Raw genomic sequence first — 22,636 nt, forward strand, 5'->3', positions numbered from 1 at the left:
TCTTTTTTTGAAAGTAATTTAAATTTGTTATTATTACTTCATTTCATTATATTTATTATTTTCAAGGTGGGGCAAATAATGTACAATACCTTAGGCACGATTTAATACGAAATTTATCCAAATTTGTCTAAAATATTTAAAACTATAAATCATATTTAAAAATTTCTATGTAAAAAGTCTATCCAACGTAGCACTGGTGAATAATGTAGAGTATGTAAATTGTAACTATTAATTAAATTATGTTTCAGCCCATATTTGTCAATATATTTCGTACATTAAGTAAATTCAAAATTTCCCACATTGTAAAAATAAAAATATTCTTTCAAAGTTCAGCATTTAGTTTTAAGTTTCAATATTATAGTAATATATTTAATGTGGAATAATTGACTGATTCAAATGTTCGTGGATTTGTGTTGATTCTGTGTGTTAAAATTTCTACATTGATAAATTCCAGGTGAAGATACCAATTACATGTGCATTTCCGTACATGTGTATTTAATGCATTACTAGTCTATTTTATATAATCAGAACATATGTAACCTTAGTCACAAAAAATGTAACATACTATACTTGTAACAAAAACTGTTCATTTTAAATATTAAGTAGAATTAAATATTTGTAGAACTAATTACATTTTTGTAAAACTTAATGTATATACATATGTAGTCTCAGCAAGGGTATAGCTACATTATAGATAATCTTAAGATGCTACATTTTTTAATAACCGAAATATGTAATCGATTCTATTTATAATACCTCCATGTAACTTTAATTTCTAAGTATTTAATGTTTTTTGTTTCGATGTAACTGCATACCAGTTTATCGTTTATCGTGTATTATTTATAGCTTTCATCATGAATTTCTCGTGTAAAATGTAATCAAACAGAATTCTCCAAACTTTGTTCCTACCAAAGATATTAAAATGATTTTATGTAAAATGTGTTTACTTTAAAAATGATATATGCTTTATTTTCAGTGCACTCTAGTTTCTATGCTTACAATTTATACAATATATATATATACTTCAATTTCTTAATTCATTATATATATACATATAATTATCTTTTACGAGATGCAAGATATTCTGCTTTTATTTTTTCCCTCTCTTCAGGTGAAGGCATAAATGGTGTAATACCCTTTGTTCTTCGTTCAGAATATACATTTGCCTAAGGCAGACAGGATTTATACGTACATAGAATGGTACAAAGAATATAAATACACGAAATATAAATTACCCAAAACTTTTTGCAACTTTTGTAATTATTGAAATACAACATGCATTTGTCGTAGTCGTACTTGTTCTTATCTAGACACTTTAGACTTAAATTATGTTCCTGAAATGACAATCGTAAATTAGTTTGATAAAAGGCCAAGAAGTTTTTATTAGATATTTAAATGCGGTCTTACATAACCTTAAACGTTTAATTATTAAACTATACCTTCCAGCAAGCATTGTAATATTCTTGATCACGTTTAAGTTTTGTCTTATCGACATGTTTCTTCATCTCATCGGTCATACTGTTTTGATGTTATGAATGAATTTTTAGGTTAACCTGTATCATGAGTACGTTATTTATGACTGACGATACAAAATAAATGAAATGAAACGTCAGTATCAAATATATTCAACTTTAAAATTATTATCTTAAGAATTGGGAGTGAGATAATTACATTTTCTTCTTCATACATATATTTCATCAATCATATATTTACATATTATTACAAAAACAATTCTTCAACATGCACAATTTTATAAACAAACTTTCGCTATCATATTAGATTCTGGGTAGTTGCTTTAAAAAATATTCAACTATTCATGGAAGTATCTAAAATAGTCTCTGGTTAGAGATTTGTTATATATCTCATTTTTCTTTTCAGTGTTCATTTAAGATCATCATGTACCACTCAATGCTTATTTTAAACTGTTCAAGTCACGCATAACCTTCAGCAATTGAAAAATGGCAATCAATTTAAAACTCATCGATTTTGTTACGTTTAAAAGAATCGACTATCTATTTGTAAAAAATACTTAAATATCTATTTCAACATTTCCAGATTCCCATAAGCATTGTTTCTTTCATCGTGATTTATATAAATAACATGAAAAAGGAGAACAATTTAATATACGGATATAGACGAGTTAGATACCGTTAACTTATCTAAAGATAATAGATACTATTAATTTACGTTTCTTTTATTTTAAATGCTTATAAATTGCAATAACGCTTTGTGAGCTTTAAAAGTCATCAGCATGCGTTTTATACAAATAATAAAAATCGTTTCTGCGATGACAACATCTCAAAATTTACATTATTCGCATGATCCACTGATTCGCGATTTAAATTCATTGAATTTAAAAAATAAAAAAAGAGCATACATTAATAACAATATTAATTGCAGGTACAGGAACACTATACTGACGGAAGTACAGTGCACTATTCTATGTTCAACGACTTAAATATTGCAAAATTGTATCTGAAACAGGAACGAATTATTTATTTCATAATTTTGGGAATACAAATTAATATTCATAGTAAAACATTTCTAATTACCTCATCCCTGTGGAACACAACTATCTGGTCAGTTTATGTATTCTCGAAATTTTGCTGCACTTTCTGCCATTTAGCTACCATACTAGACATCTCTTTATGCTTCTTACTGATACCGATTCTCGTCTGAAATCATAATATACGATGATCTCGATTCTTTCTTTCTTTTAATACAGTTAACAAAAATTGTATGTCACTTTTAAGTGTGTCTACCTTTTTCCTCTTTCTCTCTTTCACTGCAATTTCAACTGGAAGAGCTTCCTGTTCTACCTCTGCTTTAGTTTCCTCCATAGGCAAAGAAACAGGTTCCGCTATGGGGATATCCTGTCTTTGCGGTGGTTTTTCCATCCCAGTATTTTCTATACGAGCTATATCATTATAAAACGAATCTAAAGCGGACACCAAAGATTCCTTGGCTGTCTTAACCGGCGGTTTCTCGATGATCTTGTGATTCGTATATATTGGTGTGTAATCAGGTATTAGCTGAATTGCAGGTTGTACATTGTGTTTGTGTGGAAGTACTAAGGCCGCTGGCTGTTCAACGAATATGAAATTAGAAAGGAAACGCAAAGTGCCAGTGCTACTTTTTTTGAAACTTACTGCGTGTAAATGCTGATGATAAGCTGGGTATTGAAGATAATGTTCTTGTACTATGGCCGCTGGATGACTTAAAATAGGAACTGTCGGATCCCTTGCAGTTGCATCGTAGAGTGCACCACCCTGAGGCTGCACAGCGCCGTATATAATTCGTTTCAGAGCAGTTGCAGGTATTTCATATGGCGCTTCCGTTAAGTCTACACCTGGCGGTAGTGGCTCTGCGTTCGTTACGTTGACAAGAGTCGTGGGCTGAGGAGACAACAGAGCTGACGAATGAGAAGGTGCAACGGGATCTTCCAGTTGCTTCGCTTCAACTAGTATCGTTCCCTCTGTGAAAGAAAATATATTGAAGTGAACTTACATATCTTTGCTACAGCTAATAATTTAGTTAATTCACCTTCTCTCAGCCGCTGTTTTTTACCATCTAGCTTGTCGTTGCATTTATCCTGTTTTCTTTTATCCCTTTTCAAATCCTCTGCATATATTTTTGGTGGTGGTGGGGGGCTTGGGTTTGAAATTTGTGGCGGAGGTGGAGCTTCAATGTCACTGTTCCTTGGAGCTGTGGGGTCCTCGTTTGTCTCTCCATTTTCTTGCAGTTTCTTTGATTTCAATTTCAGTCCTTCTTCTTCTGCTATGAAAAAGAACAGCACGTTTGTATGGGAGTGGACAGTTGTAAAAATGATGACTATATACCAGAAATAATCATCTCTTCCTGCTCCGTTGGAGGAGGCGTTGAGCAAATCTCCATTTCTTCTGCACCACCAGCGATGCCAGTGTCCGGATATGTCCATTGTGTAACTCCAGTGGAGGTGTTCTGGTAATAATATCGCTTATGTGACCTGGAAAAAATGGTCAGCAAGGAATATAATACAACGAGGAGGAAAATGGACATACTTGCATGTTTTACATTGACAAACTTTCGAGGGACGTTACTCCATGAAAGGAAACGTCCTCCCGATATCTGAAGCAACTTATTAACTAAAAAACAGTTAATACTCCTACCTGCGACTCGGCGTGCCATTTACTCAGCAAGACCCTTTTATTACAAAAGGATTAAGTGTTACTTAGCGGTTACATAGAAGGCGCTCTCTTCCGCAACACGATCATCGAGATAACGTCGACAACGTCTGCGTTACGCTAGCGAAATTAAGCGAATTGATTATGCGTGTACTGAGAGTGCAATAGTCAGGATGACTTTTTAAGATAACAACGGCGAGCACTCGTACAGAAACAGAACGGCTTCGACTATCACATTTAAACACATTATTGTATGTAAGAAACGAACAACTTTTAATGGAATGTATTTAAATAAGAAAATCGAATGACGTATACGTATGACATTCGAAGTATGTACATAAATATAACATGTAAGAAAATATAAAATGTGAAACATTTGTATGTATAAAAAAATATTTTTCACACGGTATGTTACGATTTTCTAAAACATTGTTGCTTCGTTTCGTTTAATCTTTCTGTTGTACACTGCTTCTTTTTAATCCAAATTCCCTGCTGCAACTTCAATTAAAGGTCTGAGCTTCTTTTCTAACTTCTTCCGGCTATCTTCTCAAGGCTCATCTATTTCTTCGATTTATCAAATAGCATCTTTAACACTCACAAAAAATTTTATTTCTCGTTATTTATCACAGTAAGCGCTTGGACTTCGCCTCGAGGCTGCATTTTCAATGGGACGTCTTTTGCGATTGCATTACTTAATTACAGTTCTTGTTTCACTTAGCTAAAACAAGTCTTCGATTTTTGTCACTTTAGGTTTCGTTTAATCATTGAATTTAGCTTTGAACCACTAACATTTTTAATGTTTATTTATCTTCCAGATGTTTTATGTTTTTAAATACGTAACACGTACATTACTTTACTGTGTACTGAACACAGACCTATTTTTACTATCGTTCAACACAAATAACGCGACATTTTTAGAGATACTTTTATGTACAAATAAAACCTGTGTTTCAATGTAATTAATGATCCTACAAATTTGATAAAGAATTCGGTAATTTTTTAGCTCTGAAATTGATAAAATCAAATTGATTAAATATTTGTTACAGAGAATTCGACTTACTTCGAGTTATTACACCAAGTGAGAGAGATACGAAAATTTTATAATTGAACATAAAAATATTAATAAGAACAATCAGATAAATGTACAAAAAAAATGTAGAAATTTGATTTACTGCTTTAAGAAAAATTCAAAATAAAATGTTTTAAATCACCACTAATACCATTAACTATCTCGCTACGATGGTACGTGTAAAGATTACTTCCCGAAGATTTTTTAGAATAATGACGTGTATAACGTACGCGGTGTTTTGTATGAACGATTCATGTTTATTGGTACGAAATAATACATAAATTTTAGATGGTATACTATACCTATCCCATTGACAAAGCCATCCAGGTGGTGCTGCATCTTGTTCCAAGCGTTCCAATTCATGACTAGTATCAGACAACCATCTACGTAAGTAACTTTTTTCTAAGTAACCTCCTTCCCATGCAATACACAGTGTCTAAAATACAAGAGATATTTTTTAAGAGACATTATCTTAGAAATATTAAAAATAAAGAGAAACTCAATTTACTTGTAACTGTATAGACATCATTTGAACTGGAGACACGCTTGGTTTTCCTTCTGACAAGAATTTCAACTTCTCAAGAACGATTTGCGATAATAAATTAACTTCTCCCTCATCTTCTTTCGACTCGTTAGACGTTTCAGACGATATGTTTGCCTCTTCCAGTGTGCTGCTTGGTTCATCTTTAAAATTCGGAGTATTCTCCACAGTATTTTCGCTCATCGTATCATACTGCTCTTGCTGATCAGTATGAGATGCAGCGTGTTCATCACATGAATTCGACTCTTCTCGTTGAATCTCGACTTCTGTTTTATTGGTTTCATTTTCGTCGTCCACCTTTGTTTTCGTAGACGTAACTAAAACATACATTTCGATACAGATTTCAGTAACGGTACACATCTATATAAAATGATAATATTCTTACCATCAAACGCGATTCTTTTCTTTCTTTGAAAGAATTTATTCCTTCCGGACAAGTTATCAAGGAATTTATTCGACTTCTGCGCGTCATCATCAGGCTTCACAGTAGATTCTTCTTTGGACTCTGTCTTTTCTGAAGGTTGTTCGTCCTCTTGATCGTGGCTATTTTTTCTTTCGGAGTTACTCTCTTCGGTACTGTTTAATAAGGTGTTTGTATTTAGTACTTGACTTTCATCAAGTGTACTTTCTTTAGTACTATCCGTCAAAGGAATTGGGAACAAAGTTTTTCTCTCTTGTTTAGCTTCAGACTCTTCCTCGACATCTGAATCTTCGTCATATCCTGGTACCAAAGAAATACGGAAATCTAACTCGGCCTCAGTATTATGTTTGCTAATACTTTTCTTCATAAAAGACTCCTTGACTACTTGATTATCACTGCTTGTGCATTCTTCAGATTCCTGAGTTGCACTCTGTTGTTTAACTTGAGACTTTAAGTACTTAGTTTCTGTATCTTCGGCCGATTTTACATCTAATGATACTTCTGGTTTTGCGTACTCCACGATTTCCTTATTTTCATAATCTGGACCTGGAGTCTGAGAAACCATCGGTAGTTGGGGCTGTATTACCGATGTCGATGAAGGATATGTATCAGTACTTTTTGTTTTTGACGTTGAACTTGCACTAGTCGACTCTGCCACCGAAGTTGATTTCGTTTTCGAATGATTCTCTTCTTCTGTGTCAGAATCGCTTTCTTCGGTTCCATAGGATGTTATCATTTCTATTTTCCTAAAATATCAAGTTATTTTTTTCTTAAGTATACTGTTAGACTGAAGAATATTAATATTTTGCAGCATACCCATCGTCAGAGTCGTTATCCATTGTATCAGATGTATTTGCAGTGTCTTGTTCAGTTTGAGGTTCTCGTTTTTTAGTATTTTCATTGCAAATATACCTATTGCGATTGCGTGCCACTACTTCCCTGGGTATCATACCTTCTGGTATGTTTTCATGAGATTGTTGATCTAAACATTTATGCACTATTTATTAGAATTCTTATAGTTGTATGAAAAGAAGTGAATAATCGAGATGTAATTACATGTAACAGACGAAAAATCAACCCAATGAGATTCTTGCAACTGTTTCATAATAGAACTTGACTTAACATTGTTCTTCAAATATCTTAACTCATCTGGCATTTCCCATGTTACTTCATTAGTCTCAACATGCCAGTAATATGGATATCCTGAAGACTCATCTAAACATTCTCTCCACACTAAACAAACACACATAAGTAAACAAATTTTGAAAAAATTCTATCCTCAACATTACAATATTTATAACAAAGACTTACTTAGTGCTTGTTGGTTTACGTGGTTTGTTTGGCATGTATTTGAATTCACAGCCGAGTTAACAAGAGATTCACTTGATACTGGTTGTTTAGGAGCAATAAGTTGAATTTCCTATAAAGTACAAAATATTAAACACATAGATAGATTTCACAAAAGATTATAATACAACAAATTTACCTTGAAAAAATTATTGACCTGATCATCTAATTTACAAACATCCTTTTTAGACTCCTCGGTATCGCTATCTGAATTGTAATGACAAAGTATGTTTGCCAAAGAATTAGCAGGTACATTTTGTCCAGGATAATCGTTATTTATTTGTCTACGTTTATCTAAGCCAAATAAAAACATGTTGTTAATACAAAATATATATAAATAAATGTAACTGTAGAATGACCATCACATATATAATTAAGAATAAATTTTTAGATCAATAAATCTTTTTACTTTGTACATATTCCCCGTGAGAACCAGAATGCGACTGATTAAGTTCTAAAACAGGCCTTCTCTGACGACGCTTCATAATAAAACATAAGTTAACTTGAAAATATTATTCGCACTGGGGATATCTGAAAACATGTAATTTAAAATAAAAAAACCACCCGTACTATACTGTGCTTGATTTGTTGCAAATAATCTGTATTTCAATTGTTACGTACGCTTAAACTGAAATATTTTCTTATAAATATATGAAGCAACTTCATAACCTTAAAATACTAATCTGCTTAACAATTTTTCGATTGAACAAAGGATTAAAAACCAAACATTTTAACAGTTGTTCTTTAACAACTAAAGAGACTACGAAAATGTAACATCGTACACTTGTCACGCGTTCTAAAAAATTTCTGAAAATCAAGAAAGTGAGATTACATTAAATCATAACGAGAAGACATTTTCTTTTTTGAAATAGATATTGATCACTGAACCAATTTTTCCTAGTTGATCAAACTACTATAAGTTTCCAATTGTTTCAAATGCCATCTAATGACAAGCTACTGCCTTTATGTCAACATAATCGATAATACAGGGAGCCTTCGATTTTCTATTTTTATAGTTCCGCCGTTCCTCAATAAATGGCACTACTTGTACTTTTCCGAAATTGAGGGTAAATTTAAATTTACAGAAGACTTAGAAATAAGGCATACAGAATGAATAAACCAGTTTTATATTAGCTTTAAAATGAAGTTTATTCACTCTTTTAGTAACAGTTTCTCTTGCTGTGATATGACAATCTTATTAAATACAAATAGACTTTTATTTTGCACACGCTTCGTAAAAATCTACTGTAAATCTAAAACAAAAATGAACCACTTCTTACAACAGCTGCAGGAATTCTAGTTTAATTAAAAAGTTTCATTCACAAGATTAAATTCAGGTTTTATTTGTGAAACCCATTTTTTAAGCCACAAATATTTCATTTATGCATACATTTTAATTTTTAGTATCCATAATAATTCAAGTAACGTCGTCTGAGTATTTCATTACTCTTTCTGATTTATACATGTGTCATTGTTCTATTATAAATCACTAATTCTGCTCTCAATATCGATCTTTCCTAATTATAGTTAAATTTCTATGACACAGTAGTCCATCTGTTAACGCGGTTCTCGTGTATTTTGTATCAGACAATCCAAGTCTTTCATGTTTCACTTAAATTTTTTAAACAAAAAAATGATAATCTAGTAATGGTATAGTAAACTGATTTCTTAAATATTATTCTAAAAACAGTTACATTTTTAGGTGTTATATTTGTCCGGTAGAATCAGAAGAAAAAAATGTAAACAAAAAAAAATAATGAATACATAGGTATGTTTGACATTATGAAATCATTTTATCGAACATAAATAATTCTGTACACAATATATGTATAATGTTGAATCTGATTCGAGTAAAACTTTAAACGGTTATAGACCATTTCTAAAAATACCTGTGCTCGTTTATTAAATCTTTCAAAGACACGTGAACAATTTCTTCTCGACTGGCTAATCCGCATCTATAAAGCCAGAAAATAATAAATCCACTATTCATAACTCTATTTAATTAAGTACAAAATACGTTTCATTAGTACTTTCGTATCATCTACGATCCTGTAGCTTAAAGCATAAGGAAAATACGCTAAACGATTTATACGGTACAAAAGACCGACAACTGCTTTTTTCTTTAGTACATGATGCGGCGTTTAACGTGCGGTGTCAACTAAAAAATTCTTAACCGCAAAAAGAATATTCATTTGAATGTATTTCAAATAATTAAGTCAGATGTTTAAGCACCTTCGACAAAATTGTTTCGCATTTGCTTAGTTATTTGAAATTCTGTCTTTCATTCACGGTAAGCATCTTACTTAACTTGAAATTCGATTACTAATATTTACATAGAAATTAATGCGATAATGAGTGATATAAATTGAATACGTGGAACTACAGCCATTAATGATTAGAGCGAGTGAAAACTTAAGCCAGTACAAGTGATACTGTTTCTTTCTGTTTTGAATATCCGTTCTCTTGCCTTGTCAACGTGCACACAAAAGGGTATGCGTGAGACGATGCCATGGGTTCAGAGTTTAGATGACGGAATTCATTGATCCTTTTGCTATAGTAAATTATTCCAAACAAGTTAACAACTTCTGTCCAGTTTTGTTTTCTATAAAAAAACAAAGCATAAGAACATATTTTTCAAAAATTTTTTAAATTGTTCTTTGGAACAATTCTTTAGATTCCGTAAATAATCTGTTTCCCATAAACTTCGTGTCGGTACGTAGCTTTGAATTTGCATTCAAACAGTCCATACAAAGTGAGTCCTCTATATTTATGCCTTGCATTTTGCGTACTTTATTGCACTTTTGTTAAAACCCACACAAGAAGTGAAAGTAGCAAAAGCTGTAGAAAAAATGTAGTATAAAGGACAATGCTACGAATTTTGTAAATCTTTCAAACTATTCTCAACTATGAGAATATCAACGAGCTTTTGATACTTTCCATTCTCTGAACGATGCTCAAGAACGGTATCCTGAAATTTCTGAATGCGCTGCAAGTGTTTAATCGGTGATAGAGATCTGAGCAAATCCTATTAACGCTTTATCATCTGGCACTTCATTGGCTGCATGACCAGAATTCTAAACAAAAATTTTCAATTAGTTTTCAATTAGTCTAAAAACCATCTGTCTTTTTGTTGAGAACTCACCAATGAAAATGTTACTGTTCGTAATTGGCCGGCACTGTCTATTAATTTTTGTAAATTCGCTGCTATTACGACAATATCTTTGCCGTCGACTAAACCTGCACCGACTAGTTCTGCAGCAATGCCTTCAGCAGAATCTACTCCAACAGCAAACTCAAATCTGATGTCGTTAAGTTCTCGTTTCTGATTTCTAAAATTGATTAATTCTTCCGTAATTTATATACTGTAGCGCAGTCTTAAGTATTTAAATTAACAGATGGAGGTTGGATTTAGGATAGGACAAGACATGCATACATGGAATTATCTTCGGTGGCAAAATGTGATTCAGGACGCCTGCAATAAATATAATGGTACAACATAACACAGGATTATATATTGTTTAAGCTTCCAACTTGTCTTATGCACAAAGAATTAAAGTACGCAAGGTTAACATTACGTACCGTAATCTTAGCACCAAATTGATAGGAACGTTCTGGTCTGTAGCTTGCACAACAAGCTGACTAGGTGCCGACTTCACCACTCCATAAAATTCTTCTTCCTCCTCTTCGCTGCTAGGGTTCTCAATCGTATTGACCGGTAAAGCTTCTTTGCCTTCGTCTCCGCTAGACGCATCGCTATCTTCTTCCTCCGATGACCAAACCCATTCTCCCGTAACTGTTCTGTGCAAACGACCTGATGTGCCAGGTTGTCTTTTTGAGGCCTACAAGATATTTAATGCACTATCAGAGGTATTCCAAAACCCCAAATATCGTTGTGGTCCAACAGTAACCGAGATGTACCTTTTGTACACGAGTTTCAAGACTAGGCCCAATAGCTACCAAAGTTTGTTGCAGATATTTCTTATCTTTTGCTTTCTTGAAAAATGGGTGTTTTAACAACTCCGTCGCAGTGGGTCTAAAAAGTAGCTTGAAGTAGTATTCACATCAATTTAAAGACGTTAAAAAAAACTCACCTTTTCGTTGGATCTTTTTGTAAGCAATCAACGATCATTTTTCGGAATGTTTTACCATATGCCTTGTACTGATCTTTATCGTCAGCGGCAGTGTCCAGAGTAGGAGGATCGTTTTGCAATGTTAACATGAGCACCTTCATTGGTGGGTATTTATGATATGGAGCAGTACCACTAGCCATTTCGATTGCAGTAATGCCAAGTGACCAGATGTCGGCTTTGAAATCGTAACCATGGTCCTGCAAAATTATACGCATATCATAATTGATTTTACAGTGTACACACTGAGATGGAATGCCAATAGCAAGATCAAGACATGCTTTGAAACGGCAACATGCTTCACCTTAACATAACATAAATGAAATGTAAAACTTGTACCATAAAAATAACTGTTTACCTATTAACTATTTGTTATTTATATTAACTAATGAGGTTCATTGACAAGTACCATAACTGCATAATCTACATCACTGAACATGTAACTACTACATAGAGCTATCATGTTATATTTTTGCAACATAAAATCGTATCTATGATTTTCTGAAGTTAATAAATAATATAATTCAAATAAACATAATAGAGGCACAAAAAACGCAAGCTAAGAAATTGTAATGTTACTTTCCTCTCTCACCTGCTCCATGACCTCAGGTGCCATCCAGCATGGAGTGCCCACAAACGTATGTCTGACTTTCTGTCTGCTTAAATCTCGACCCGTTGCGAGCCAAGCGCTTACGCCGAAATCGGCTATTTGTACGGTACCATCTTCTCCTAGTAGGATATTCCCAGCTTTGATATCCCTATTATTATTCTGCTATTAAAATTTGTTCACATATATAAGAGAATCATATATATTCATGTTAAACTCTGAAGAAACTTTTTTTCTTTTGTAATATCTTACTTTCTGTATACAAATAATCATTCATATACCTATGTATTTGTCCATTACTGTGAAAATACTCAAGACCTTTGAGTACTTCACGTAGCACCGTAGCTATTGTAGCTTCATCAAATACTCCATGTTTACAATTTGTGGTTCTTGTTTTGTGTTTAATAATATCAAGAAGGGATCCACCCTCTAGAAGCCTAAGGACCAGCCAGAGCTCTTCTTTTACCACAAAAGATGTATAATATGTGACAACGTTTTCGTGGTTACAGGAGGACATGGCCTGTATTTCTTTCTATTTGAAATAAAAAATTATTATCAATGAGAAATACTTTGTAAGTAATATTAAACACATTAAAATCTCAACAGTTATTTGAGCAAATATGGAGATTGTAATCATCTATAATAACTGACATCATTATCTTATCAATATTTCCATTTATTGTGAAAAATCAATGAAATGTATGTACATGTAATTTACAGATATACAGATTACAGATAAAAATAAGTATAAAGTTCTTACCAACAGTTCGTCCATACTTGTGTTCCATTTTTCTAAATTTATTCTTTTGATCGCGCATTTTTCTTGCCGCGGAATGCAAAATGCCGCGTGGACTACGGCGGTCGCGCCCACCCCTGAAATTGAAGCAGAAAGTCACTATTTAATACAATTTTAAAAATACATAAGACTCAATGATTTTTCATTTGTGAAACAACAACAAATCAGTTTTCTTTTCTTAGTGTATTTAATCTACTGTTCTTTAGAGAAAATCTACAGTGCAGTAAGTTCTAAATGCCAGTCCTACATTTACAGTAACAGACATCATTTTAGAATCAGATCTCAATGTGAATCAACAATCTGTTCTTACAAGATATTAAGCAAGAAAGCAGTTCACTATCAGTTTGTATTCCTGTTATAATTTCCACATAAAGTACCTAAGGGTCAAAGTTTGAACATCACCTTACAGAATGGGTACATAAAGAATTGCGGGAAAAAAGTGGAACACCTTGTGCAAAAACTGAAAATTTTATGGCAGTTTTATAGTTATGACACGCAGTGTATATGCAACATAATCGCCAGTTCCGTTTCTTTAGCAGGTTAACGAGGTTAGGATGTTCGAAGCACCGGTATACGTGCCTTGTCAAGAGCAAGGGAGATAGCGAACATCGGGAACGAGAGCGAGAGAAACAGTTGCGTAAACACGGATAAGGACAATGCGTCAATTTAAGCCTCGTCACTGTTGATCATAAAATAATCGACAGCTCGTCAACCATTAACCCGTGAATTCACGGTTTTATATAACGTTCAGGTACCGAGCCAAGGATCTCTCTAGATAATATCAAGAAGCAGAAGTAGCTGGCCGCTGAGACCCGGTGAATGTGTTCCACGAGATAGATCGTCATCCTGAAGAGCTCAATGAAAAGTTTTCGTCATCGAGATAAATGAGAAAAGCGTCGTGGAAACATTACTCACCGATAACCTCTTTCAGCTCATAGTCGTCCTTGGTGTTTGGCCAGCCCTGCACCACCGTGGTAGAGCTCGAGGACGCCATTTTGTTCGCCAGTGCCGTGCCAAGACGTGCGTGCTTGCTGGTACCTCGGGTGCCCCGTGCAAGAAGCAACACACCACTTTTTGACCGAGCACTGCTGTTAGACGTTTTTGACTCACGTGGACTGATCAGATCAGCGCATGCGTGCTCGTGATTATTCGTCACTGATGCATTTTTTGCGCCAGCACTTTTCGACGGCGATGAAGCGCGAAAGGACTTCTGTCGGAAAATCCCCGGCGAACAAGAAGGCAGGACGTCCGGTGAAATTTTTCTATGGAAACATTGAAGTTTGCGTTAATTTTTTAAAGTGATATTTCTATGAGCGATCGTCAGATTCCAAAGTTACAAAACGTGTAAACAAGTCCATGAATATTCAAATTTTTGTCTTTGTAAAATTCCTTAACCTTCAGGTTTCCAAAACTACAAGTTTCCACATTCTTACTTACTAAAGATATATTATATTCAATGTAATACATACACATGTATTTGGGCAGTCACTAATGTGTTTATTAAGTCTCAATTACATGTAATGTTGTCAAAATAAATGCGTCGACAAAACGTCGACTCAACCTACGCAAGCCCCAATCTGATTCATTAAGCTGATTGATCTTTCTTCGAGAAAAGAACTGCTCGCGCAATAAATTCTAATCCAGAACAATGTAATATGTTAAAAAGTCTTATTCAATAATAAAAAAGACTACATCCAGAGAAATTTCAAATGCGATGTAATGATACTATTAAATAAATAATTTTTAAAACAAAGTTGTATCAAGTTTCGTAATAAAGAATTGGAGGGAATTTCAAAAAAGTGTCACGTGCTTCGATTTGCATCGACCGACAAGTGCGTGGATCGAATGAAATTAAATAAAAGCATCGAATAAACTTAAACCCACGCGATCCCGTTAATCTTCCTTGAATATCACTGTCAAAGATTTACTCACGTTTCCAGATATATGCGTTGAATAACCGGGGATTAAAATTTATCCAACATAAGTAGAGCAGTCTGGTGCGTGCGGTCTGCCACCTACTACCGAACAGTTGGAAATGTTTTTTTCGGCGAAAGAACGAGTTGTCGCGTGATACGTGACCGCGATATTAAGGTTAATCCCGGTCCGTCTGTCGAAGTCGAATCCCACCATAAACTCCGCGTCGGCAGCACGTTCACGGCAATTAATAATTGAAGTGCTTTCATCGTTGTTCGAGCGTATATTAAGAACATGGACTTAGGAAAACAGGCATAGAATACATCCTTGAGGGGGAAACTCAATGCGGGATGGGCGATGAGATCGAATTTTGATTAACTGTCATTTGCGATTGTTGCAAATCGAAAGTTTCAAAATATCGAAATTCTTAAATTTCAAAATTTTTAAATTTGTAAATTTAAAATATCAAAATTTGTAATAAGAAATGAAATTTCAACACGAAATTTCCAATAGCAAAAATAAAGAAACATTATAAAAAATAAAGAAAGAAAAAAGTAACTAACCGCAATGGCGCCAAACGAACTGTCGACTTATCGATATCAACACTCGTCTCGATCGGTACGATTACAGAATTCAATTAAAACGTTTAACAAACGAACGAAACGACTATCATGCTATCAGATTTTATTATTTGCACGGAGATCTATGCCACTGACATTTTAACTTCGAAGTGACAGATGATCAGAATTTATATAAGATATAAAAAGACCAAGCAAGGGTAGCTAGAATAGTAATTCAATTCGTGATATCAAACGGTGGAAAATCATCGAAGCGCGAAGAATCGAAAATTCGGCAGCGATGTATCGACTAGGTTACCTCGCTTTGGTAAGATTTTAAAACATATAAATATTCATTCGCGAACTAAAGTGTGCTTTTAGAGTGACTTATATCATTTTTTAATACAAATTTTTATCAATTAAAAATAGAAAATTTGAAGGATCTTACCAAATATTTTTTAAAACGAGAAGCGTATACATGGTTGCATCTTCCAATTGTACCGCGCGCCAACAACTTTGAACGTTTTAATTATCATACACGTATTACTACGTCATTAAGAAAACTTACGCTGTTTACCGTTTAACTATTAGTACGTCTGTCGGTTCGTAATAACTCATTTATAAGGATGTTAACTGCACGTGTTAATTTGCAATGCAAACTGCGCTTAAATTTAGCGATTCTCCGTCTAAATTTATTGTACTACGCATAATTCCAATAGAGAAGCAATTATCGTGATTGATGAAAACAATTCAGACTTTCTGAAGTTGAATTTAAATATCGAAATGACGTGAATAAAATATGACTATCGAACAGGTCACGTGATCGCTATTATCGAGTTATCGATACTAGTCGAATACGCGCCAAAATGTTGAAATTACGAATCAGGAATTTATGGACACAGTACATTGTCGCAGTATATAACTTTTATAAATTGTTGTTGTTACGATTCAAAATTATAAAAGTTAGAAATCTGTATTAATCACTCGACGATACAGGGCATGCGCAGAAATTAACCAATCTAATTTAATAATCGTCAATCGATGTTTGAAATCATGAGATTCACGTTTTCTTGATTGAATTGGTGGATGTAGAAATATTGAAAATGGCCTAAAAAATACTAACCTATTTCGACCGAGTACGAATGTCGTCAAGAACCTGTTGTCTTGGAATTTCAATCGGTCCTCCTTCACGGGTATAGGCGCCGTGGCGCCCAACGTACCGGTCTTACGTTGCCTCATGCTGCCCGCAATTCTGTACACAAAGTAACATCTCTGTTAGAACAGTTGCCTTCTTTCAGGCGTCATACGTAAGCACAAATAAACTGCAAATCTATTAACAGTCTGCTACATTTGCTTGTTAATTGAGAATAGAACTTACATTTCCTGTTCCTAACCTAACACTAAATTTACTGTTCAATGTTTATTAACAGGTTTCTTTGGGAGGAGGAAAAATACATAAGACAGAAATGATGATAAAAGGAGGATAAAATAGATGGTAGGAATTTCTTAAACTAGGATTACCTATAATGAAATTTCTTCAAACATGTATATAGCTTTTTGTTAATATATTCAATACTTTTTATACAGCTTTTGCAAGTCTCAGTTTTTAAAATTTGCATAGAACTGATACTTTGAAAGTATTACAAAGAAGAGAGAGGTTTTAATTAATAGTGTTATTCAAAGATATTTTTCTATCATGCTATGATATTATTTATATTCATTGACAACAGTGGCAGAGGTCCCCGGGTTGTCATCGTGTGGAATATTTCTAAATTGGCGGTCAGTCGATTGTCACCTAAATACCTAAATGGAATAATTGGAGCTGGATTGGCCTTAGTGGCTATTTTTAGTTAGCATCGAGGGGTAGCCCCTATCTTGCTACCTAAAAATAATCTGATAGCAAATGGACCCTTGGAGGTTTTCAACTGTATGTTCTCTTTGTCTCTCAAGAAACTATATTTCTTATTATATAAATTATTATTAATAAAAGTCAAAGGAAAAGTGTAGAAGACAGACAATTAACATTGAAAATCTGAGAAATGTAGACACAGCATAATCAAGTGAATTTCATGGAATTTAAAGAACTTTAAGGAATAATTTCCATCTCATGAATACTGAGTGGGCTTTACTGCACGTCATCAGTGATCTGCTAACAAGTTTAAATCCGTCTTCGCGAAAATATCTTGCTAGCATGGTCTAATTATCTCTTCAAATATCAGCTACTTGTGAGCATTCCTCTTCTGTATAGTTACATGGGTACACAAGCTTCTTATTTTAAGAAAAAGGTATCACAAAAAATATTCCATTTCACGATGGAAACTTTTGTAAGATTAGCAGAATTTAAGACAATTAATCATATTTGATATTCTTCATATATTTTAAAGTGGATCAAAATTAATGTAAGTTTGCGTGTACATGGGAATAAACGAAAAATTTGTAAAGAAGACGCAAAATGAACGTAGGTAGAATACCACGACGGCTATAAACGTAAATTAAAGTCACTGTTCTATTCAGGAAATGAAACTTTTAACCTAAATAGAAGGTTTACCACAAGAACGTCTACCGTTTCACGCATGATACGCTTTAAAGCAACTGTAATTGAGAAACAAATTACACGTCTGTTCCTCTTTCGCTTTTAAGAATAATAAATTTTGACTCTGTAACATTAACATAGTTCTTAATCTTCAGTTATAACCGACTGTTAATTTCAGTTGACTGAGCCGGAATAACATGCAAATTGGAAAATGAGGGTCTCCGTCTTGTAGAAGGAAAAAACAGAATGATTAGAACGACGAAAAACAGAACGACGAAAAACAGAACGATCATTAGCCGTTTCGTGACCACCAATGTGGAGCAAATAACGTACTAGAACAATAGTAAACACATCACGTAGATATTTGATGGGATTCTTGGCGCGTCCTTGCCACTTAGAACGAACAATCTAATTGATTCCCTAAACTAACGAGTCTAATAGCCTCTTCTCTGTAAATCGCTCCCATTTATGAGCTTTGTCCTGTTCACAATTTCATGTTCTAAGTTGTCTGCTAACCGTCTGATCTCTACAATTCCTCAGCATCCAACACAATTTGCTATGGCAATTGTACTGTTCATTGAAGTTTAATTATAATTCTGTACAATGTAATATAAATTGAAAAACTAAATAGTAGTTACCTCAGTTTAATCTCTAGCATTCTTTGACTAAAATAAGTAAACAACTATGACCTGATTAAATATCTAAAGTTATGTGAATGTCAACTACACAAATGATACGTGAAATTTTTTTGATTAAATATAAAACTTCAATGTCTAATATGTTTTATAAAACTCCATAAAATGAGTCATTTAATGTGACCGTCAGCGAAGAACGTTCGCCGAAGACTGGTGAAATAGGACGACACTTGGTGATTGACATCAATGTTATCAAATAGAGCATCTGTTTGTGTTCAGTTTTTCTATTTGACAGCAGCACACGAACATTCATTTTGCCATATTTTATTTCACACCGAGGTCAAAATCATTCTGTCCTTGCATATTTACACAGATAATTGATGAACAGACAGACTCCAAGGAACAGTGCAATCGTGAAAATGAAAATTTATCACTTGAAAAACTGCATAACACTGCACAGGAAACTATACTTCAGTCAATTTAATTATATAATATTCCAGTTCCTATACGAATTGTAATTTACTTGAAAGAAACAAGTGAAGAGGACAGTCACATGCCCTTGACACCTACATGTTCATTTCAACAGTAGCAGATCATTACTAACATGAATTCCTAGACATCACGTGAATTTATTAAAATGACTTTGCATCGAAACAGAGTCAAGTGGCATTCAAACCAACAAACAATTTGATGATTTCAAATTAAATCACAGTGAACTTAATCTTGATTTTCTTTATCTCTTAAAAGCTGCCTACTAGATTTTTAAGTTCCTGAAATATCAATTTTTATTACTTTTATATGCTCTAAAGTCAAACTAGTAAATTTTCTGTGATATGAAAATTAAAAGTTTTGAGTTGTAAACTATTTAACATTTGCCCAACGGTATTCATCAATGAAACCTTTGCACGAGCGGTCGAGGGTCAATTGGTTGTTAACTCGGACAGCAGTGGCGGCTGTTAAAGCATTTCATTATGTAAAAATGTGGGGAAATCACGCTTACATGTTCCGAGTGAATCATTCCAAAATCAAAATATATCAAAGAACATCCATCTTAACGGTCCACAATTTATTTAAGCTTCAAACAAGTTCTGTAATCGTAATTTGAATTACAGGTTTTAAAAAGAAGTTCTTTTATCCTCCACTGCTGACCAGTCAAACACCAGACCACAGTACTGAGAATACCTTATCACGTTTCCCTTATCAATTTATCTCACCTGCTGGACGTTGACTTCACGGATCCATTCGCGCAAAGATCAGCTGCCATATCAATTGCGTTGATCCGTTCGCATCTCATCCCCCCTTTTCTACGCTTACGCGTTTATTCCAAAAGAAGCGATCGATTCCTTTCCCTCGTGGACGAAGTTCTCTATTAACACCCAGAAAAAGAACCGGATCACTGACAACGGACAACCTTGACCGTATTCATTGTTACCGGACCAGTTATCTGGTCCCAAAACACAATCGCGTCTCTCATCACCCATATGGGAATCTTCATCTCGATTTTCAACGTTACAATGTTCTTCCACGATTCGTAATACCGTTGAACGAACGACACACGGTAAAACGTAATTTGTTGGCTACCGGAACGCAAGCTCGAAAGAACGTCACTGATACCAGAGACGTAGTCGAATCATCCTGAGTTCGTCGTCGACTGAACTATGTCAGACGGGGGCACTGTCAATTGGATAACTACCTACCACACACCGACGTGTCACTGCATCGAGAATACGCGTTAATATTGTTTCGACCAGCCTCCTCTCACGGTAGCCTCCTTTTCTTCTCCTGAAAATCATAATCCAGTTTTCATTTTTGCTTTATAATTTATCATTTAAAACAAAATAGCTATTCTACATTTTTGAATCACCTTCATAGTCCATTACTTTGAAACTTGGGACTTTGAGACTTTAGAATGTCAGAACTATGAGTCTTCATAATTTTAAGATTTGTTAATTTTTTAACTTCAAAACTTTAGGAAATAATATACACAATAATCATTTATAGAATATAAAGAATATCGTTCAGGTCCAATTTCCAAATTCTTCCATCGTTTTTGCTAGGCATTATTTCATTGGCAGTTTGAAGGCACCGCGAATCATAGAGATCGGCATGGGGAAGACTAATTTATATCATACGACGCGAAGCACGTCAGCTCAATCACGATCGACCTTGCTGACTGGTTCATACTGTTTTTCGTGGCAGTGTTATAGTCTTCAGAGATTGATCAACATATTACACTGATTTCTGACATCACGTTTCAATTGAGGATCACAAGATTCTTCAATTAAGAATTACTTACAATTTCAACAAAGATTATAAACAATTACAGATATGTCTAATCATTATTATAATAAACAAATGTCATGATATTAATTTATAGCTTCAAGCTTAATTTTTCTATTCCTTTTCTTGCTTCCTTCATGCTCAGTCTGTATGAAAGTTAATTACTGATCTTATAGAAACAACCATGATTCGTGTAAATACATTGCTGAAAGTTGTAATGAATTCTGTTACTAAAAGCACACTTTAAGTCAGAGATGTCTTAGGTTTTTGTTTTTTATTCAAATTGTATGGTATTATATTGCGTCATCGTTAAAATTCAAACTTCCACGGAGGTATCAGCCAGTGTTAGAGACCCATCAAACTTAATAATGCATAAATCGCGTGCAGAGGGTTCTGCCAAGTGGGAATGGAAGCGGAATGTGAATCAGTCGTTTAATAATATAACTGACAAAACGGTAGAACCATCGTCAATTATTGATAGTTCGCGTTTGCCACAAATTTAACTCTTTATCAATGAGCTATCTACATTTTCTATTAGCTTACAACTTTGTAATATGACCAAACAATTTGTATTAAAACCTTAGACATATATTTTAATTAACCTTCCTATAATTACCTTTTCTTAATTATTTCTTTTTGTCGATAAAGTTCGCTGCTGTGGCAGTGCTAGGAAATGCTTCTTACGACGTCTGTAGGAAATGCAACAGAAGTTACTCGGAGATGCTGGAAAGGCAACGTGTACTCCATTCTCGCGTGCTTCCATCTGCTGCACAATTCATCTCTTATCTACCTGAAGAAGATTATATTGAGGAACGTGAACAGGCGGAGCAGCAATCTTTTAATAGAAATAATCGCAATTTACTGCCGGTCAGCAATGTAATCAACGGAAAGCAATAGAGTTGTATGGTAACTAATGTATGATGTTCTGTGTTTGTTCGTAGGAATATCGTAGTCTTTGCGAAACCGTCACTAAAAAAGTACAATTAGATGACTCTGACTATGAATACCAACCTCCGCATTATCACGAAATTTATTGTAAAAGTTATTCTTTACTAGATAACATTCAACAGCCTGTGAGCTTGTCAAAGCAGGTAGATCAATTTATTTTTATATATGTGTTTGTGAAACTGCTTTTGGTTTGTAAAAAAAAGCTTCTACCGCAAAACCTAGAAACAAAAGCTTCCATTAGAAAATGTATTTTAATTTAACAGATCATATGCGCAAGTTGCATTAATGAAATAGTAAGAAAGAAGGATAATTTTGTTTTATAAATTTGTATAGTAATGTATTCTTTGTTATATGAACAGTTGAATGTAGATGAAAGCAACGAACCTCACTGAGAATTATACTAAACGCGTGCTTATTTCCAGAAATGTGTGGAACCAAATTTTCATTGCGTTCAAAGAAGTAGAAGGCTATTGCTAATGCGACGACGATGGGATGAAGAATGTTGGGAACCCTTCTCCAAACAGATCGCCAGTGGTTGTGATTGCATGTGGCCCGTATCTATCCTCGGAGATATAACTGATCATTATTAATTTCCACTTAGATGAGATCAAGGTTGTGCAGAGGGTTAAAGAGTGAAAATGCCATGCAAATGACACTTACATCTCTTTTCTAGTAACACTTTAATCGATCGATGAAAC

At 34.1% G+C, this 22,636-nt stretch overlaps 4 protein-coding genes across 14 annotated transcripts; 1 reads left to right on the forward strand and 3 right to left on the reverse strand.

Annotated features, from left to right (window-relative positions):
• Positions 1-942: 942 nt before the first annotated feature.
• On the reverse strand, positions 943-1,809 carry LOC100880634 (coiled-coil-helix-coiled-coil-helix domain-containing protein 7). 2 transcript variants are annotated; one of them, XM_012280325.2, is made up of 4 exons: positions 1,672-1,809; positions 1,440-1,579; positions 1,236-1,334; positions 943-1,166 (listed from the first exon to the last, which is right to left on the reverse strand). In XM_012280325.2, the coding sequence occupies exons 2-4, from the start codon at positions 1,515-1,517 to the stop codon at positions 1,059-1,061; spliced, it is 285 nt and encodes a 94-aa protein (XP_012135715.1). In that variant the 5' UTR covers positions 1,518-1,579; positions 1,672-1,809; the 3' UTR covers positions 943-1,058. The 2 variants fall into 2 exon arrangements, with proteins under 2 accessions (XP_012135715.1, XP_012135716.1); XM_012280326.2 differs by having other exon boundaries at positions 1,440-1,553; positions 1,672-1,804.
• LOC100878735 (uncharacterized) lies at positions 1,689-8,444 on the reverse strand. 3 transcript variants are annotated; one of them, XM_076541008.1, is made up of 15 exons: positions 8,163-8,444; positions 7,951-8,072; positions 7,699-7,835; positions 7,506-7,614; positions 7,251-7,427; positions 7,011-7,176; positions 6,159-6,940; positions 5,741-6,090; positions 5,535-5,668; positions 3,840-3,985; positions 3,544-3,777; positions 3,150-3,475; positions 2,763-3,083; positions 2,553-2,675; positions 1,689-2,475 (listed from the first exon to the last, which is right to left on the reverse strand). In XM_076541008.1, the coding sequence occupies exons 2-14, from the start codon at positions 8,024-8,026 to the stop codon at positions 2,586-2,588; spliced, it is 3,048 nt and encodes a 1,015-aa protein (XP_076397123.1). In that variant the 5' UTR covers positions 8,027-8,072; positions 8,163-8,444; the 3' UTR covers positions 1,689-2,475; positions 2,553-2,585. The 3 variants fall into 3 exon arrangements, with proteins under 3 accessions (XP_076397123.1, XP_012135714.1, XP_003701113.1); XM_012280324.2 differs by having other exon boundaries at positions 7,681-7,835; positions 8,163-8,442; XM_003701065.3 differs by having other exon boundaries at positions 3,544-3,774; positions 7,681-7,835; positions 8,163-8,440.
• Positions 8,445-8,863: 419 nt separating this feature from the next.
• Positions 8,864-20,066, reverse strand: LOC100878848 (serine/threonine-protein kinase OSR1). Of its 5 annotated transcripts, none has more exons than XM_012280353.2 (11): positions 19,925-20,066; positions 16,666-16,794; positions 13,987-14,333; positions 13,036-13,148; positions 12,557-12,807; positions 12,261-12,426; positions 11,633-11,868; positions 11,460-11,574; positions 11,121-11,380; positions 10,684-10,870; positions 8,864-10,615 (listed from the first exon to the last, which is right to left on the reverse strand). In XM_012280353.2, the coding sequence occupies exons 1-11, from the start codon at positions 20,002-20,004 to the stop codon at positions 10,538-10,540; spliced, it is 1,962 nt and encodes a 653-aa protein (XP_012135743.1). In that variant the 5' UTR covers positions 20,005-20,066; the 3' UTR covers positions 8,864-10,537. The 5 variants fall into 5 exon arrangements, with proteins under 5 accessions (XP_012135743.1, XP_076397125.1, XP_076397127.1 ...); XM_076541010.1 differs by having other exon boundaries at positions 11,633-11,866; positions 12,250-12,426; XM_076541012.1 differs by lacking the exon at positions 19,925-20,066 and adding an exon at positions 19,281-19,303 and having other exon boundaries at positions 11,633-11,866; positions 12,250-12,426.
• LOC100878955 (uncharacterized) lies at positions 14,333-22,528 on the forward strand. Of its 4 annotated transcripts, XR_013040846.1 has the most exons (6): positions 16,711-16,849; positions 16,973-17,037; positions 17,273-17,469; positions 18,254-21,445; positions 21,639-21,896; positions 22,361-22,500. XR_013040846.1 is itself a non-coding variant. In XM_012280342.2 (5 exons), the coding sequence occupies exons 2-5, from the start codon at positions 17,035-17,037 to the stop codon at positions 22,526-22,528; spliced, it is 540 nt and encodes a 179-aa protein (XP_012135732.1). In that variant the 5' UTR covers positions 16,711-16,849; positions 16,973-17,034. The 4 variants fall into 4 exon arrangements, 3 of the variants coding, with proteins under 3 accessions (XP_012135731.1, XP_012135732.1, XP_076397150.1); XM_012280342.2 differs by lacking the exons at positions 17,273-17,469; positions 18,254-21,445 and adding an exon at positions 21,932-22,081 and having other exon boundaries at positions 21,639-21,857; positions 22,361-22,528; XM_012280341.2 differs by lacking the exons at positions 16,711-16,849; positions 16,973-17,037; positions 17,273-17,469; positions 18,254-21,445 and adding exons at positions 14,333-15,870; positions 21,932-22,081 and having other exon boundaries at positions 21,639-21,857; positions 22,361-22,528.
• Positions 22,529-22,636: the final 108 nt, after the last annotated feature.

This window comes from Megachile rotundata, chromosome 16, assembly GCF_050947335.1.
Source record: "Megachile rotundata isolate GNS110a chromosome 16, iyMegRotu1, whole genome shotgun sequence".
In the NCBI taxonomy this organism is placed as follows: Eukaryota; Metazoa; Arthropoda; class Insecta; order Hymenoptera; family Megachilidae; genus Megachile; species Megachile rotundata.